Raw genomic sequence first — 15,283 nt, forward strand, 5'->3', positions numbered from 1 at the left:
CCTCTTATGACTTTTGCAGGTGGACTCCACGCTGTCCCTTCACCTGCTATTATCCAGGATGAGTGCTGGTACTAAGTTCACTCTAGGGAAGAGTTTTTATTTATTTGTCTTGAAAAAACTCCCTGATATGAATGAACAAATAGTCTCTAAAGCGTTGAGTACTATGTGTGCCCTATATAAATACATGTTAACAAATAACAAATTACTGTAAATAATCATTCTTGCGAAACAATACCTCTATGGCCAACTGAGCATGAAAATAGGATTTTAATACTTACCGGTAAATCCTTTTCTCTTAGTCCGTAGAGGATGCTGGGGACACTTCAAGAACCATGGGGTACAGATGGGATCCTCAGGAGACATGGGCACTTTAAGACTTTGAAGGGGTGTGAACTGGCTCCTCCCTCTATGCCCCTCCTACAGACTCCAGTTATAGGAACTGTGCCCAGGGAGACGGACATTTCGAGGAAAAAGATTTATTGTTAAACTAAGGTGGGATACATACCAGCTCACACCACAAACACGCCGTACAACATGGCATTTAACAGAAACTCCAGTCAACGGCATGAACCATGTCAGCAACAGGCTGAGTATAACAGAAACACAACCTGTGCGTAAACATAACTAATAACTGCAGATAGAGTCCGCACTGGGACGGGCGCCCAGCATCCTCTACGGACTTAGAGAAAAGGATTTACCGGTAGGTATTAAAATCCTATTTTCTCATACGTCCTAGAGGATGCTGGGGACACTTCAAGAACCATGGGGTTTATACCAAAGCTCTAGAACGGGCAGGAGAGTGCGGATGACTCTGCAGCACCGATTGACCAAACATGAGGTCCTCATCAGCCAGGGTATCAAACTTGTAAAATTTTGCAAAACTGTTTGAACCCGACTAAGTAGCTGCTCGGCAGAGTTGTAATGCCGAGACCCCCCGGGCAGCCGCCCAGGATGAGTCCACCTTTCTGGTAGAGTGGGCCTACACTGATTTCGGTAACAGCAATCCAGTCGTAGAATGAGCATGCTGAATCGTATTACAGATCCAGCGCGCAACAGTCTGCTTGGAAGCAGGCGTCCCAATCTTGTTGGCAGCATACAGGACAAACAGAGCTTCCGTTTTCCTAAGTTTAGCCTTTCTGGTGACATAAATCTTTAAGACCCTGACAACATTGAGAGATTTTGACTCCGCGAAGGCGTCAGTAGTCACCGGTACCACAATAGGCTGGATCATGTGGAACGATGAAACCACCTTCGGCAGAAATTGTTGACGAATCCTCAACTCCGCTCTATCTTCATGGAAGATTAAATAAGGACTCTTGTGAGACAAAGCCGCTAACTCAGACACCCGCCTTCCGGATGCTAAGGCCAATAGCATGACCACTTTCCAAGTGAGAAATTTCAACTCTACCTTCTGTAAAGGTTCAAAGTACCAATGTTACTGAAGGAAATGCAACACCACGTTAAGATCCCATGGTGCCACTGGGGGCACAAATGGAGGTTGGATGTGCAAAACTCCTTTCACGAAAGTCTGAACTTCTGGAAGGGAGGCCAATTGTTTTTGAAAGAAAACCGATAAGGCCGAAATTTGTAATTAATCGAGCCTAACTTTAGGTCCGCATCCACACCTGCTTGCAGGAAATGGAGAAAACGCCCTAGCTGAAATTCTTCCGTAGGAGCCTTCTTGGATTCACACCAAGACACATATTTTCTCCAAATGCGGTGATAATGTCTAGACGTTACTCCCTTTCTAGCCTGAAGAAGTGTGGGAATGACTTCACTGGGAATACCCTTTTGGGCTAGGATCCGGCGTTCAACCGCCAAGCCGTCAAACGTAGCCGCGGTAAGTCGTGATATACGCACGGCCCCTGCTGTAACAGATCCTCTCGTAGAGGAAGAGGCCAGGGATCTCTTATGAGTAATTCCTGAAGATCTGGATACCAAGCCCTCCTTGGCCAGTCCGGAACCATGAGGATCGCCTGAACCTTTGTTTTTCTTATGATCTTTAGCACCTTTAGAATGAGTGGAAGTGGAGGGAACACGTACACCGACTGAAACACCCATGGTGTCACCAGGACGTCCACTGCTATTGCTTGAGGGTCACTCGACCTGGAACAATATCTCTGAAGTTTCTTGTTGAGGCAAGACGCCATCATGTCTATTTGAGGAATTCCCCAAAGACTTGTCACTTCTGTGAAGACCTCTTGATGAAGACCCCACTCTCCTGGATGGAGATCGTCTCTGCTGAGGAAGTCTGCTTCCCAGTTGTCCACTCCTGGAATGAAGATTGCTGACAGAGCGCTTGTATGTCCTTCCGCCCAGCGGAGAACTTTTGTGGCCTCTGCCATTGCCGCCCTGCTCTTTGTTCCGCCCTGGCGGTTTATGTGCGCTACTGCTGTTATCTGTAAACAAACTTCCTGGCTTGACCATTTTCCCTGGAAGGTTTACCCCTGTGTGACTGCTCCCCAGCCTCAGAGACTCGCATCCGTGGTTACTAGGATCCAGTCCTGGATCCCGAACCTGCGTCCCTCTAGGAGGTGAGAGCTTTGCAGCCACCACAGGAGTGAGATTCTGGTCTTGGAGGACAGGATTATATTCCGGTGCATGTGCAGATGGGATCCGGACCACTTGTCCAATAGGTCCCACTGAAACACTCTGGCATGGAATCTGCCAAATTGAATGGCCTCGTAGGCCACCACCATCTTCCCCAGCAATCGAGTGCATTGATGGATTGCTACTCTCGCTGGTTTCAGAATTTGTTTGGCCAAACTCTGACTTTCCAGAGCCTTCTCTTCTGGAAGAAAAACTCTCTGTAATTCTGTGTCCTGAATCAGTCCCAAAAACGACAGCCGTTTTGTCGGATTCAACTGTGACTTCGGCAAGTTTAGGAGCCAACCATGTTGCTGCAGAATCTGTCAGGGAGAGCGCAATGTCCTGCTCCAGCTTGTCTTTGGATCTTGCCTTTATCAGGAGATCGTCCAAGTAAGGGATAATTGTGACTCATTGTTTGCGAAGGAGAACCATCATTTCCGCCATTTACCTTGGTGAAAATCCTCGGAGCCATGGACAGACCAAACGGCAACGTCTGAAATTGGCAATGACAATCCTGAATAGCAAACCTCAGGTAAGCCTGATGCGGAGGATATATGGGGACGTGTAAGTAGGCATCCTTTATGTCGACCGACACCATGAAATCCCCTTCCTCCAGACTGGAGATCACCGCTCGGAGAGATTCCATCTTGAATTTGAATTTTCTTAGGTAAAGATTGAGGGACTTTAGGTACAGAATTGGTCTGACCGAGCCGTCCGGTTTCGGGACCACAAACAGGCTTGAATAAAAGCCTTCTCCCTGTTGTGACGGGGGAACCCTGATAATGACTTGATTTAGACACAACTTTTGTATTGCATCGCATACAACCTTCCTGTCCGGAAGAGAAGCTGGTAAGGCCGATTTGAAAAATCAGTGAGGGGGAACGTCTTGAAACTCTAGTTTGTACCCCAGGGACACTATTTCTAAAACCCATGGGTCCAGGGCCGAACGAGCCCAGAATTGACTGAAGAGCTTGAGACGTGCCTCCACCGGTGCGGACTCCCGCAGAGGAGCCCCAGCGTCATGCGGTGGATTTGGCAGAAGCCGGGGAGGGCTTCTGCTCCTGGGAACCTGCCACGGCCGGAGATCTTTTACCTTTTCCTTTTCCTCTATTGGCAAGGAAGGAATAACCTCGGCCTCTTTTGAATTTATTTGGCAGAAAGGACTGCATCTGAAAGTGGTGAGCTTTCATTTGTTGTGGAGGAACATAAGGCAAAAATGACGACTTACTCGCGGTAGCCGTAGCTACCAAATCAGTGAGACCCTCACCAAACAAGACACTACCTTTATATGGAAGAGACTCCATAGCTTTCTTAGAGTCAGCATCAGCATTCCATTGATGAATCCACAATGCTCGTCTAGCTGAAATTGCCATGGCATTGGCTCTTGATCCTAAAATGCCAATATCTCTTGCCGCCTCCTTTAGGTAGGCCGCAGCATCCCTGATATAACCCAGAGTTAACAGGATGCTATCCCTATCTAGGGTATCTATATCAGAAGACAAGTTATCTGCCCATTTTTCAATAGCACTACTCACCCACGCCGATGCAATGGTTGGTCTGAGCAGCATACCTGTGGCAACGTAAATGGATTTTAACGTATTCTCCTGTCTACGATCCGCAGGATCCTTAAGGGCTGCCGTGTCAGGAGACGGTAAAGCCACCTTTTTAGACAACCGTGATAGAGCCTTGTCCACAATGGGGGATGATTCCCACATATCTCTATCCCCAGAGGGGAACAGATACGCCACCTGAATCCTTTTGGGAATCAGAAACTTTTTGTCAGGATTTTCCCACATTTTTTCAAAAAAGGTATTAAGTTCATGAGAGGGCGGAAATGTTACCTCAGGTTTCTTTCCCTTAAACATACAGACCCTAGTATCAGGAACAGCAGGGTCCTCCGTGATATGTAACACGTCTTTTATTGCCACAATCATGTACTGAATGTTCTTTGACAATTTTGGGTCTAATCTGGCATCACTATAGTCGACACTGGAGTCAGTGTCCGTGTCAGTATCTGTGTCTGCCAACTGAGCAAACGTTTATGTGACCCCGAGGGGGTCTGGACCTGTGATAACACATCCTCCACAGATTTCTTCCATGCCTGGTTCTTAGATTCAGATTTATCCAATCTCTTATTAATAAGAGGCCCATTAGCATTCAAGGCATTCAACACATTTACCCAATCAAGAGTTGGCGGTGCCAACAGGGTCACACCCACAGCCGTTTCTGTCCCTACCACAGTCTCCTCCTGGGAAGAGCACTCAGCCTCAGACATGCCGACACACGTGTACCGACACCCACAGACACACTGGGCAAATAGGGGACAGACCCACAGTAAAGCCTGTCAGAGAAACACAGAGGGAGTTTGCCAGCTCACAACCCAGCGCTCAATCCCAGATCTGAAACTCTAGTATAAAGCCCCAGCCCAGTAGCGCTTTTATATTTGCACCAAATTATGTGCCCCCCCCCCCCCCCCCCCGTTTTGCACCCTGTTACTTGTACAGCAGTGTTTGGAGGAGAGGACCAGCGTCTCTGCAGCTTCTGTGAAGAGAAAATGGCGCTGATGAGAGCTGTGAGGCTGAGCCCCGCCCCCTTAATGGCACGCTTCAGCCCCGCTACTTTCTCAATATAATATACTGGCGGGGGTTCGGATTTTGTGCCCAGGCACTATATTCCACTTTTGCCAGCCTGAAAATGAGGATTTTATGCTGCCCAGTGCGCCCTGCACCCTGCTCCCTGTAGTGCCTCTCTGTGTGTGGGAGCATGGCGCGCAGCCCGATCGCTGTGCGCAGTGCCGTTTCTAGCGGTGGGCGAGCCGTGCAACCGCACGGGGCGCCTGCCGCGGCACTTTGTTACTCCTTATCGCCTCTCCCCGAGCGCTCCTGCTCGGGGGGCGGAGTTTCGCAGAATGACGCGTTTGCGTCGTGACGTCACGACGCAAACGCGTCATTCCGCGAAGCCCCGCCCCCCGAGCAGGAGCGCTCGGGGAGAGGCGATAAGGAGATAAGCATGGAAGGAGGAGGCGGCCGGCGCGAGGGACGTGAGTCGGCGGGACCGAAGAGCGGGAACACGTAAGTAGTCTCTCTCTCTCCCCCCCTCTCCCCCTTCCCTCCCCCCCACTTGAAACCTGCCTGCCGCTGCCGCACTGTGTAAAATGGGGACACCTGCCTATGGGGATACCTGCCTGCCACACTGTGTAAAATGGGGACACCTGCCTATGGGGATACCTGCCTGCCGCACTGTGTAAAATGGGGATATCTGCCTGCCGTACTGTGTAAAATGGGGATACCTGCCTGCCGCACTGTGTAAAATGGGGGCACCTGCCTGCGTACTGTGTAAAATGGGGATACCTACCTGCCGCACTGTGTAAAATGGGAATACCTGCCTGCTGCACTTTGTAAAATGGGGGTACCTGCCTGCGTACTGTGTAAAATGGTGATATCTGCCTGCCGCACTGTGTAAAATGGGGGCACCTGCCTGCCGCACTGTGTAAAATGGGGACAACTGCCTGCCGCACTGTGTAAAATGGGGGCACCTGCCTGCATACTGTGTAAAATGGGGACAACTGCCTGCCGCACTGTGTAAAATGGGGACAACTGCCTGCCGCACTGTGTAAAATGGGGATACTTGCCTGCCGTACTGTGTAAAATGGGGATACCTGCCTGCTGCACTTTGTAAAATGGGGGCACCTGCCTGCGTACTGTGTAAAATGGGGATATCTGCCTACCGTACTGTGTAAAATGGGGATACCTGCCTGCCACACTTTGTAAAATGGGGACACCTGCCTGCCGCGCTGTGTAAAATGGGGACACCTGCCTGCCGCGCTGTGTAATATGGGGACACTTGCCTGCTGTAATGTGTAAAAAGGGGACTTTTTTATTTTTATTTTTTCCCCCCTGTGGTGGGTGTGATGATATCAGATGAGGCCACGCCCACTTTAATGAGACCACACCCATTTTAATCAGGCCACACACCCTTGTCGGGAGCGCGCGCGCCTTAGGCGCGCGCATGCTTTTTCTTTTTATGGCTATATGGGCGGGGGGGGGCACGCATTTTTTTTTTAGAGCAATTGGGAGGGGGGCGCATTTTGAAATCTCGCACTGGGAGCCAAATTGTCTAGAAACGGTCCTGGCTGTGCGGTACCTCAGAAAGCCGTCACTGAAGTCTTCTATCTTCTTCTACTCACCTGTCTTCTGACTTCTGGCTCTGCAAGGGGGGTGACGGCGGGCTCTGGGAGTGAACCCCTAGGCGTACCTAGTGTTACAAACCCTCAGGAGCTAATGGTGTCCTGTAGCCAAGAAGCAGAGTCTTTAAACTCATTAGAAGTAGGTCTGACTTCTCTCCCCTAAGTCCCACGATGCAGGGAGACTGTTGCCAGCAGTCTCCCTGAAAATAAAAAAACTAACATAAAGTCTTTTCAGAGAAACTCAGTAGAGCTCCCCTGTGTGTGACCAGTCTCCCAGGGCACAATTCTAAAACTAAAACTGGAGGAGGGACATAGAGGGAGGAGCCAGTTCACACCTTTTCAAAGTCTTAAAGTGCCCATGTCTCCTGCGGATCCCGTCTATACCTCATGGTTCTTGAAGTGTCCCCAGCATCCTCTAGGACGTATGAGAAACTTGGAAACAAGTTTGTATCTACTAAGCATTAATTCATATTAATTCATGAAACAAACACTTCTACAAATAGCACATTATACATCAGGTAGGATTATTAAGCCGACCAGTATTAGGTTGATACCATATTGTCGACGGGGTCAAAATGTTGACGGGGTCAATAAGCCGACAAGTACAAAAGGTCGACAACCCGGGTCCAGTCTGCAGTGTGAACACAGTTTCAGCAGCTGAGACATGGCTTGAAACCATGTTCAATAACCTAGGCTGGACCCAGATTTTCAGTGTGAAAGGGGTATTAGAGGTGTATATACCTGCAGTTTCTTAGTAGTAAATGGAGATAAATTGCATTCTGTAAATGTGGAAGTGCAGCTGAAAATGATCTGATACTACTGGGTTAATTCTGAGTCGGATGCAGTGGCGTCTATGGCCCTCATTCCAAGTTGATCGCTTGCTAGCTACTTTTAGCAGCCGTGCAAATGCATAGTCGCCGCCCACGGGGGAGTGTTTTTTTACTTTGCAAGTGTGCAATCGCCTGTGCCGCCGAGCGGTACGAAAAGGTTTTTTGCAGTTTCTGAGTAGGTCTGAACTTGCTCAGCCCTTGAGATCACTTCAGCCTGTCCGGTCCCGGAATTGACGTCAGACACCCGCTCTGCAAACGCCTGGACACGCCTGCGTTTTCCCTCTCACTCCCAGAAAACGGTCAGTTGCCACCCATAAACGCCCTCTTCCTGTCAATCTCCTTGCGATAGGTTGTGCGAATGGATTCGTCGCTAGAAGCATTGTACAGCAACGATGCTGTTTGTACTCGTACAATGCATGCATACGCATGCGCAGTAGTAACCTCATCGCTGCACTGCGAAAATCGTCAGCGAGCGATCAACTCGGAATAAGGGCCAATATGTGCATCTTTTGCCACAATTACATGTTTTAGCTAATTCCACTACAAACCCATTCCTGTGTCACCCGTACGTCTGAATGTGCAAGGACTGAGACACTAACTCTGTGGGGGGGATTCAAATGTTTGAAAAGTCAGTTGGGAGTCTGTTTTTTCCTATCTAATAGACAGGGGGGGGAAAAACACCCAACCAACTTTTCAAACATTTGAATCTCCCCCTGAGAGTCTATAGATGCTCAAATACCGCAACCATCAGTCGCACCAAACCTGCACCAGCTCCATGCTAGTGCGGATTCTCCATCAGTGTAAAAAGACTTCCCAAATACTGGTCACCCACTTTGCTAAATATCAAATAAAATATTTTCTGTTCTTCTTTTGTAATGTCTTATAATCCAAATGGGAAATCAAATTTTGCTACTCTATTTTTGACATTAAAACAGTTACCTTTCCCCCACCTTCAGCAGCAGCCAATCACTAGTATCTTTCTAAGCTGGCTACTTATGATTGGCAGGGATTCCTGGCTTTAAAAAAAATTGAGCTGGTTGTTTGTAGTGAGCAGGACGTTCCTCTAGTCTTCTCTTTCGATTCAAGTTTTGTGGGGGGTTTTTTTTTTGCTTTAATGTGTGTGTGTGTAACGTATTGTAATGTAGTACTTGCTATAAGTATAATACGGGATAAAGATACTATATACCTGCGAGATACAGGCTCTGGCACAATTCCAGTAAGTCTGCCTAATTATTATAAAGTAGCAATAATGTAAAAGCAAAAACAAAACCAACCCGGTTTTACCTTTTAAATTATTGTTGCTTTTAAGAAAAACAAGCAGACTCGCTGGAATTGCGCAGAAGCCTGTATCCGGCATACTTTCATATCCCCCCCCCATAGTGCTTAGAAAGAAAAAAAACAGTTACAGAAAAACACAACAACATTAAGCTGTAAGGAATGTATCATTAAAAATTTCTGAGTAGATGTTCATGATCTTAAGAGCTAAGAGTCCATAAGTACAGCTGGTTATGAATATTATTGTTTATCTGCTTAGCCCTAACCTATTCCAAAATGCTGTAGATAAAGTAGACTTGTCTTACGGGTCAGGGTCTGTCAGATTTCCCCCATGGATCACCGTCAGGAGAAGGCACAGTCCCAGCGCTGACCTCCACATCCTGCTGGACAGTTATCACATTCAGAATGAAGAATGCTGGAAGGGATTTATAAAGCTGGGCCTGCGTACAGCCCCTTGGCAAACACACCAATGTTACACACACAAACACTGACCCTTGCACAAGGCCCTCTCTGTGAGGGATGGAGCATGTTTGCATTGCCTTGTGTCTGTTTACTGAACTGTTTTCTTGAATCATCTTCTGTTACAATAATTGTGAGGCCTCCTGCCCAGGTACACAGGAGGATTTCTAAATTGTGATGCCAGTGCATTGTTAACTCCTCCGTGACCACACTGTTCTAAACTCATGTGACATTTTAAAACAAAAGGCAATAAGAATAAAGTTTCAGGTTGCAGACTGATACAGAGATATGCTGCTTGCTTTGTTTACCTGGCACAGATGGGGGCACACAAAGCTGTAAAATCATGCCCCCACTTCCCTCAAGTGAACAAAGAAACAAAACATCATAGAGAACATGTTACCATCTCATGATCCATTTGTTGAGTACTTAACCTGGCAATCTTATTGCTCTCCGACCATAGTTAGCTAAACATTTGGCTTGGCATGAAGTTATTATTATTCCACATTCTTGAACTATTTAATTTTTTTACTTTTTCTGAATTCTTTTTAAATTGTTATCATTGCTATTCTTGTTTTGTTTTGTTTTAACAATGGAAAAAAGTCCAACACTGTTACTAAACAGATAAGAGAAGTAAAACAGAAGAGTTCCTCACAGAGCCGGTTTAAGACTCCATGGGGCCCTAGGCAAAATAATGCTTTAGGGACCTCTCCTCTGAACCATTGTTACCACTCTATTTACCCTATACACAGCTAATAGTCCCTGATCACTATACATACATACCTGCCAACCATCCCAATTTCAGCAGGACAGTCCTGATTTTCGGCACTGTGCACAGTAGTGTCCGTTATTCACATTACACAACTACACAGTAGTGTATGTTATTCATGTTACACCAAAAGTAGTGTCCCTTATTCACATTACACAACAAACAGAAATAGTGCGTGCCGAAGTGTCCATTATACACTTTACACCACACAGTAGTGTCCCTACACCTATACGTATTACACCTCATAGTAGTATCCACCATTTTTCACATTACACCACACATTAGTGTCCATTATTCATGTTACACCGCACAGTAGTGTCCCTTATTTACATTACACAATGCACAGTAGTGTATTTTACTCACATTACACCACACTGCATTGTCCTTTATTCACATTACACTGCACATTAGTGTCCCTAATACACATTACACCACACTATAGTATCAGTTATTTATGTTACACCACACAGTGGTGTCCATTATTCTCATTACACCACACAGTAGTGTCCATTATTCTCATTACACCACACAGTAGTGTCCGTTAGTCCCATCACACTGCACAGTAGTGTCCGTTAATCACATTACACTACAAAGTAGTGTCCATTATTCATGTTACACCACCCAGTAGTGTCCACTATACACATTGCACTGCACAGTAGTGTCCATTACTCACATTACACTACACAGTAGTGTCCGTTATTAACATTGCATTGCACAGTAGTGTCCGTTGTTAACATTACACTGCACAGTAGTGTCCATTATTCACATTACACTGCACAGTAGCGTCCGTTACATTACACTGCACAGTAGCGTCTGTTATTAACATTACACTGCACAGTAGTGTCTGTTACATTACACTGCACAGTAGTGTCCGTTATTAACATTGCACTGCACAGTAGTGTCCGTTGTTAACATTACACTGCACAGTAGTGTCCATTATTCACATAACACTGCACAGTAGTGTCCATTACATTACACTGCACAGTAGCGTCTGTTATTAACATTACACTGCACAGTAGTGTCTGTTACATTACACTGCAGTGCACAGTAGTGTCTGTTACTCACATTACACTGCACAGTAGTGTCTGTTACTCACATTACACTGCACAGTAGTGTCTGTTACTCACATTACACTGCACAGTAGAGCTCGTCCTCCTCATTCCCCCTCTTCCTCATTCCTAGTCCTTTGCATTTCTACTTCTCATTTCTCATCATCCCCTCAGTTGCTGTGCATCGTCATCATTAATCATCCTCATCAAAATTTCTCATCATCAATCCTCCTTAGTCATACTTAACATTCCTCCTCTTCCTCATTATTCCACCCCTAGCTGCTGTGAATCATCAACATTCCTCTTCATCATTGCACCTTCTCCCCATCATTCCTCCATACACAACCCCCCCCCACACACACACACACACACACACACACACACACTCCCCTGGGAGCTGCTATGCTTCTAAAAATCCTTAATTGCACCAAGCCACGGAGCGGCTTCTCGCCAGCAGTCACTGTCACTGACACTGTGGGAGCCATGGGAGTCAGGAGGGGGCCGAGCACATGAATGTACATGTGAGCAGGCATCGGCAGCACTGGTGCTGGTGGTGGCGACGGGGTAAATGCGGCAAGTGTTGAATCACAGTGGATGTGGAGGTGCCGGTTCTCTGCCCACACTCGGCACCACCTCAGTTATAGCCCTGTACCTCACCACCTTTGATAGAACTGGTAGAGGGCGAGATGGCCACCTGAAGTCTGGTTGGAGAAGCTGGCACAGATCTTGGCCATTGTGGCCAAGCTGGTTTATAATGGACCTCGAGGAGAGGGAGGTGTTGGTGCATTCAACTTTAAAGACTGAGACACTGGCCTGTATCTGCGTTTCTAGCCCATGCCGAGCCCAGCGCTTCAATGACTGGCCTTACTCCAAATAAACCACAGATTTAGCTATAGATATAGATAAAGAGATCGATAGATAGATAGATACATAGAGATATATAGATAGATAGATAGATAGATAGATAGATAGATAGATAGATAGATAGATCATACCTACCAACTGTCCCGATTCCAATGGGACAGTCCCACCATATGGACACTGTCCTGCTGTCCTACCCTTGGTCTGCAGTGTCCTGCGGGTGGGGGGGAGAGGTAGGGAGAGCCAGTGATCTCCGCTGCTCTGCTTAGCAATGCTGCCGGTGATCACTGAATAGATGCCGTGCTCTAGGAGAGCTGGGCACGGCCCCAAAATGACAAAAACATTGTGACATGAGGCCCCAACCCTTCTCCCGAAACCCCGCCCCTTCTCCAGAGGCCACACCCCCTTTTCAGCTGTGGACGCGCCGCAGTTCCTGCTCCTGAAGCTGCAAAAGTTGGGAGGTATGGATAGATAGAATTTTTAACACACTGCTGAACAGAGAAAATGCAATCCCCAGTTATCATTACTGTCACTTAACAATTCAACAGCATCTACCACCCGATTAGCAAAAATAAGATTTTAAACCTACCAGTAAATCTTTTTCTCCTAGTCCGTAGAGGATGCTGGGGACTCCGTAAGGACCATGGGGTATAGACGGGCTCCGCAGGAGACATGGGCACTCCAAAGACTTTAGATGGGTGTGCACTGGCTCCTCCCTCTATGCCCCTCCTCCAGACCTCAGTTAAAGAACTGTGCCCAGAGGAGACGGACAGTACGAGGAAAGGATTTTTGTTAATCTAAGGGCGAGATACATATCAGCCCACACCATCCACACCGTACAACATGGAATATACGAACCAGTTAACAGTATGAACAAGACAGCATCAGCCAAAGAATGATCTAAGCTGTAACATAACCCTTATGTAAGAAACAACTATATACAAGCCTTGCAGAAATTTAGTCCGCACTGGGACGGGCGCCCAGCATCCTCTACGGACAAGGAGAAAAAGATTTACCGGTAGGTTTAAAATCTTATTTTATCTTACGTCCTAGAGGATGGTGGGGACTCCGTAAGGACCATGGGGATTATACCAAAGCTCCAGACCGGGCGGGAGAGTGCGGATGACTCTGCAGCACCGATTGAGCAAACATGAGGTCCTCATCAGCCAAGGTATCAAACTTGTAGAATTTTGCAAAAGTGTTTGAACCCGACCAAGTAGCTGCTCGGCAAAGCTGTAAAGCCGAGACGCCTCGGGCAGCCGCCCAAGAAGAGCCCACCTTCCTAGTGGAATGGGCCTTTACCGAATTAGGTAACGGCAATCCAGCCGTAGAATGAGCCTGCTGAATTGTGTTACAGATCCAGCGAGCAATAGTCTGCTCAGAAGCAGGAGTGCCAACTTTGGTGGCCGCATACAGGACAAACAGTGCCTCTGTTTTTCGAACTCGAGCCGTCCTGGCCACATAAATTTTTAAGGCCCTGACTACATCAAGGGACTTGGAATCCTCCAAGTCCCCCGTAGCCACCGGTACCACAATAGGTTGGTTTGTTGTGGTTAATGGATCTTTTTCAACTTGGACTGAAGTGCTAAGTGGTGTGCCGCAAGGCTCAGTATTAGGACCGCTATTGTTCAATATTTTCATTAACGACCTAACAGAAGGTCTAGAGAGCATGATGTCAATTTTTGCAGATGATACCAAATTGTGTAAAGTTATAAATGCGGAGGGGGATGCCGAGTCGCTTCAGAATGACTTAGTTAAATTAGAAGCTTGGGCAGCGAAATGGAGAATGCGCTTCAATACAGGCAAGTGTAAGGTAATGCACTGTGGTAACAAGAACAAAAATAACACCTACCTACTAAATGGGGTAAAATTAGGGGATTCTGTACTGGAAAAGGACTTAGGTGTCCTCATAGATAGCAAACTAAGCAGTAGTACCCAAAGTAGGACTGCAGCAAAGAAGGCTAATAAGATATTAGCATGCATAAAACGGGGAATTGATGCTAGGGACGAGAGTATTATACTCCCGTTATATAAATCACTTGTGAGGCCTCACCTTGAATACTATGTACAATTCTGGGCACCTTACTACAAAAAGGATATCCTGGAGCTAGAAAGGTTCAAAGGCGGGCGACCAAACTAATTAAGGGTATGGAGACGCTGGAATACGAGGAAAGGCTTGCAAGACTAGGCATGTTTACACTGGAAAAGAGGAGATTAAGAGGGGACATGATCAACATTTACAAATATATAAGGGGACAATATACAGATCTTGCGCAGGACCTGTTTTTGGTTAGATCAACACAGAGAACTCGTGGACACTCGCTCAGGTTAGAGGAGAGGAGATTCCACACAATACGGCGTAAAGGCTTTTTTACGGTAAGGACGATACGTGTTTGGAATTCCCTGGCTGAGGGAGTTGTAATGGCCAACTCAGTCAACACCTTTAAGAATGGGTTAGATAAATTCTAAATGGATAAGGATATCCAGGGTTACGGGGCATAGTCACGCACTATGGTTATTATAAAAGAGGGGTTAATCGGAACCAGCAACTTCAGTCAAAATTTTATACAAAATAATCGTGCATAGGAGACTACAAATAGGTTGAATCCAATGGACAATTGTCTTTTTTTATGTTACTATGTTACTATACGAAACGACGAAACCACCTTAGGCAGAAATTGAGGACGAGTTCTCAACTCCGCTCGATCCACATAGAAAATCAGATAGGGGCTCTTGTGAGACAAAGCCGCCAATTCGGACACCAGATGCCAATGCCAGCAACATGACTACTTTCCAAGTGAGAAACTTTAATTCAACTGTCTGAAGAGGTTCAAACCGGTGTGATTTAAGGAACTGTAACACCACGTTAAGGTCCCATGGTGCCACTGGGGGCACAAAAGGAGGCTGGATGTGCAGCACTCCCTTCACAAAAGTCTGGACTTCTGGGAGAGAAGCCAATTCCTTCTGAAAGAATATTGATCTGGCCGAAATCTGCACCTTAATGGAGACTAACTTTAGGCCCATATCCACTCCTGTCTGTAGAAAGTGGAGAAAACGGCCCAGGTGGAAATCTTCCGTAGGAGCATTCTTGGCTTCACACCAAGATACATATTTCCTCCAGATACAGTGATAATGTTTCGCCGTTATCTCCTTCCTAGCTTTGATTAAAGTAGGGATGACTTCCCCCGGAATACCTTTCCTAGCTAGGATTTGGTGTTCAACCGCCATGCCGTCAAACGTAACCTTGGAACACGCAGTGCCCCTGCTG

At 46.7% G+C, this 15,283-nt stretch overlaps 1 protein-coding gene across 2 annotated transcripts in view; it reads right to left on the reverse strand.

Annotated features, from left to right (window-relative positions):
* A2M (alpha-2-macroglobulin) overlaps positions 1 to 9,294 on the reverse strand; it is a 175,297-nt gene extending 166,003 nt beyond the window's left edge. For both annotated transcript variants that reach the window (XM_063962089.1, XM_063962088.1), the window contains exon 1: positions 9,186 to 9,294. In XM_063962089.1, the coding sequence (XP_063818159.1) occupies positions 9,186 to 9,259 (74 nt within the window). In that variant the 5' untranslated portion in view covers positions 9,260 to 9,294. The remainder of the gene's footprint in view (positions 1 to 9,185) is intronic.
* Between the last annotated feature and the right edge of the window lie 5,989 nt (positions 9,295 to 15,283).

The sequence above is a fragment of the Pseudophryne corroboree genome, chromosome 3 (genome assembly GCF_028390025.1).
Source record: "Pseudophryne corroboree isolate aPseCor3 chromosome 3, aPseCor3.hap2, whole genome shotgun sequence".
NCBI classification, from domain to species: Eukaryota; Metazoa; Chordata; class Amphibia; order Anura; family Myobatrachidae; genus Pseudophryne; species Pseudophryne corroboree.